We start from the raw sequence: 4,079 nt of genomic DNA on the forward strand, positions 1-4,079 counted from the left end.
TGCTGCTGCGGCGGCTGTTCATGCTGCTGCTCGCGCTGCTGCTGGTGCTCATGAAGCTGTAATGTGATAAAAACGTACCGATTAGAATTTTATGTAAGAAACATAAATGCAATGTGTGCTTACCTTAGCCAGTTCACATCGCGGTACATGTCATCGCTGCTGCTCGTGCTGCTGCGGCGGCGGCTGCTCATGCTGCTGCTGCTTCTATGTCATACAAATGTAACTATTAGAAATAAATGTTAACAGTTAAACGGTTGCAAGTGAGGAAGCGCGTCTGCCTCGAGTTTTCATTTTTAACACCTTGGTGTAAAAATATACGCAACCATCGCTATACATATATATCAAAGGGTTTTCAAGTGTTTACAACATGAAATTGAAGGTAAACTGCGACTCTAGATGGGTTTCGAGTCTTTATAACGTGAAATTTACCAAGTTTTAGAGTATTCACGCACTCTAGAATATTCTGCTTCACAGAAATATACACAAATTGTGATTCTACATGGGTTTATAACACGAAATTTACCAAGTTTTAGAGTATTCACGCACTCTAGAATATTCTGCTGTTCCGGATTCATTTCTGAATCTCGGTCAGTTCGTTGCCGGCGTGATGGCAGCATCAGCCGGGTCGGATCGTGCAGCGCCGCAGGAGCGCTGCGCGCGCATGCCCGATCGTGACTCGAGGCGACGGCGCTTCGTCACGTCCGTTACCGGCACCTTTTCGCTCATGGCTACGATACATAGTACACGCGTCGTGAAGTGCAGAAGATCTTAGTAGTGCTCTGGTGGACTTTCTCATCCGAGAACTGACTCAGTGTGAACATTCAGTGAACACTTCGCAGTGCTACACATTCAGGACATAAGATACAGCATCACCGGCAGCGCAAGCTCACCACGCTTCGCACGCCGGCGTAGCGTGGACACGGCTCACGGGCATCCGCATTCACGAGGCCGGCTTTAGATAAATACTATCGACCCGTGCAAGTGATTACGAGACTTTTCATCCACCGGTATCTCATAGACTACCAAACTGTAAGCTTTTATACTTATTAAACTGACACGGTATTTTACTCAAACGCCAAGAGTGTTCGATCACGTGATTACTACCCTCGCACGCGTGCATCCGTTCCCCGAGTCTCGCCGCAAGGCCCTCTCACCCTGCTTCCATCCGCAGCGGTCCAGCGAGCTCTCCCAAAAGAGAATCGCCAACATTTTTTGGTCCTTCGAGCCGGATGCGGCGGGGCTCTCGGACGGATTAGCTCAACCACGCAGCGATCACGTGATCGGCGGCGCGCACAGATACGGTCCTACGCATCGACCAAGTGATCTCACGGCCCTTTCGCGTGATCAGTGGCGCGCACATACACGGCTTTCCGCATTGCTCACGTGATTTCACAATCCTCTCGCGTGAATCTCATCGCTAATTTTCTCTCTCTCCTCTGCGAACTATACTTCTCAACCTCTCACGCTCTCTCGCCATGGCGGACGAGACGAAGACTGGCAAGACGGACCGCTCGAAAACCCCTGTGTTGGAGCTGCCTCCAGGAGACCGCACGTCGGGAAGGACGACGTCTCCTGCCCGGCTTCCGACGGAGCTCGCGCTCAAGGTGCAGACGCAGATGGGCCGGATTGCTGCACTCAGGGAGTTCACCGAATCCCTGCCGGATGTCCCAGCGGAGACATCGAACGAGGAGGTCTCGCAGATCCAGCAGCTGATCGAGGAGACTCACAAGGCGTTCGTAAAGGAGCACGCCTATTTCGAGGTGTCATGGCCTACGACGCTTACTCACCATGAGTACTTCGCCGAGAACGCTCACCAGGCTGAGTTGCGATGCTACATGCAGGCGCGACGAGTCATCGGCGTGCTTCGTCACGCATTGGCAGATCAGCCCGTTCAACCGCAGACCAGCTCATCGACCAGCGAGAACAGACAGCCGCTCTCACGCTTGCCGGACATCTCACTCCCCAAGTTCACCGGGGAGTATGCCGCATGGCCTGCGTTCAGAGATCTCTTCACCAGTCTGATCATGGAGAACGAGCAGCTCACGAACGTCGAGAGACTTCACTACCTCCGTTCGTCGGTGGAAGGCGCGCCAGCCCAGCTGATCGCAGGATTCATCATGGCAGGAGACTCGCTCACGCCGTCCTGGGAGTTACTCAAGGACAGGTACGAGAACAAACGTCTACTCATTCACGCCTGCCTTGATAAACTGTTCGCCAGCTCAACCCCAGTGCCAAGGAAGGCGGCGTCCTTGGATCGACTGGTCTCGGGAGTCAGAGAAGCACTCAAGGGACTGGAGGCCCTCGAGGTAACGGACAAGCTCGGAGATTCCGCGGTGGTGTATCACGTCACGCGACTCCTGGATCGCGTGACACGAGAACAGTGGGAGAACGCTGTTGGTGCCACGCGCGACTACCCCACGTTCGAGACACTCGAGGAGTTTTTGACGACCAAGAGACGGGCGCTCGAGCGGATCGAAGCTACGACTCATCCAAGTCCCAGCTCAGCACCCTCACCACCAAAGAGGGCTCATCAGGCAACCCAGCAGAGCGACTCATCGTACCCGTGCGACTGTTGCAATGCGCAGCACTTTATTGTGATGTGCAGTAAGTTCAGGGAACTGGCACCGGCAGCCCGGCACAAGGTGGCAGTTGACAAGCGCTTGTGCTTCAACTGCCTGGGGAGGCACAGTGTGCGTGCATGCAAGTCGCAGCGAGGTTGCAAGACCTGCTCAGGGCGGCACCACACAATGCTGCACGGCACACACCCAATAGCAGCGCCAGCCCAGAAGACCGGTGGGTCATCGGCCACGCCCGAACATTGAAAAGCCGGTGCAGTCGTCAAGACCAGCTCAAACGTCCGCTCATCTTACTCAACGCTGCTTGCCACAGCCTTGGCATTGGTCAACTCCTCTACAACGCCCCACTCAGCGCGTCTGCTCATTGACACAGGATCCGAGCTCACCTTCGTCTCGGAGAATCTCATTCGGCAGCTCAACATCCCTCGTCAATACTCAGGTATTGTCATCACTGGAATTGCAGGCAAGGAGTGTACTCGGACACGAGGAGTCGTGTCACTCACGTTACGCTCGACACATTCCAACGCAGCTGCCACAATTCAAGCTCATGTCCCCCGGACAGTTACATCAATCTTACCATCGTTCGAGGCGGAACCGGAAGAATGGCCGCATCTCAGGAACTCATTAGCCGATCCTGATTTTCTCATCCCACGGCCAGTTGACATCCTCATCGGCGCAGACGCTTACGGGCAAATCATCAAGCCCAATATCATTCGGCATTCTCCACTCATGCCGATAGCGCAACTCTCCATTTTCGGATGGCTCGTTCTTGGACCAGTCAATAGGGAAGCACCACGCACAGCAACGCACCATGCTTCTACTCAAGTCAACGAGGATGCTCTCAACGAGTTACTGACAAAATTCTGGGTTCAAGAGGAGGTGCCTACTCACGATGTCAATCAACTCACTCCTGACGAGCAGAGGTGCGAAGAGCACTTCAAGGCCACACACTCTCGTGATTCTTCAGGGAGGTACGTCGTCAGGATTCCGCTCAAATCACCAGTATATCTTCTGGGTGACTCGTACCACGTCGCCCATCAGTGCCTCAAGGGATTACGCAGACGATTCTCAAGGGATGTGAACTATCAACGTCTCTATCAACAATTCATGATGGAGTACGAGACACTCAACCACATGACGAAGGCATCATCCATCTCCAGTCGTCGCTCACACTTCTACCTACCACATCACGGTGTTCTCAAGCCTGACAGTACAACAACGAAGCTGCGAGTCGTATTTAATGGCTCCAGCGCATCAACATCGGGCTACTCTGCTAACGACCTCATGTATACTGGAGCAAAATTGCATCTGAATATCTCAGATGTTCTCCTCTGGATACGAAGACACCGTCACATTTTCGCTACAGACATCACCAAGATGTACAGGCAGATCAAAATTCACAAGGATGACTGGGAGTTGCAACGGATACTCTGGATGGACGATCAACTCAATGAAGTGCCATATCATCTGACAACCGTCACCTACGGGACAAAGGCCGCGCCG

The 4,079-nt window shown here is 53.3% G+C and overlaps 1 protein-coding gene across 1 annotated transcript; it reads left to right on the top strand.

Annotated features, from left to right (window-relative positions):
• Positions 1 to 1,475: 1,475 nt before the first annotated feature.
• On the top strand, positions 1,476 to 4,070 carry LOC105569874 (the record flags this gene model as incomplete). Its single annotated transcript, XM_012026665.1, has 2 exons — positions 1,476 to 2,793; positions 2,890 to 4,070. Coding segments are annotated over exons 1-2 (2,499 nt in total), but the record flags the coding sequence as incomplete, so codon positions are not given.
• Between the last annotated feature and the right edge of the window lie 9 nt (positions 4,071 to 4,079).

Source organism: Vollenhovia emeryi, unplaced genomic scaffold (assembly GCF_000949405.1).
Source record: "Vollenhovia emeryi isolate VEMERY1.0 unplaced genomic scaffold, V.emery_V1.0 DF942168.1, whole genome shotgun sequence".
Classification (NCBI taxonomy): Eukaryota; Metazoa; Arthropoda; class Insecta; order Hymenoptera; family Formicidae; genus Vollenhovia; species Vollenhovia emeryi.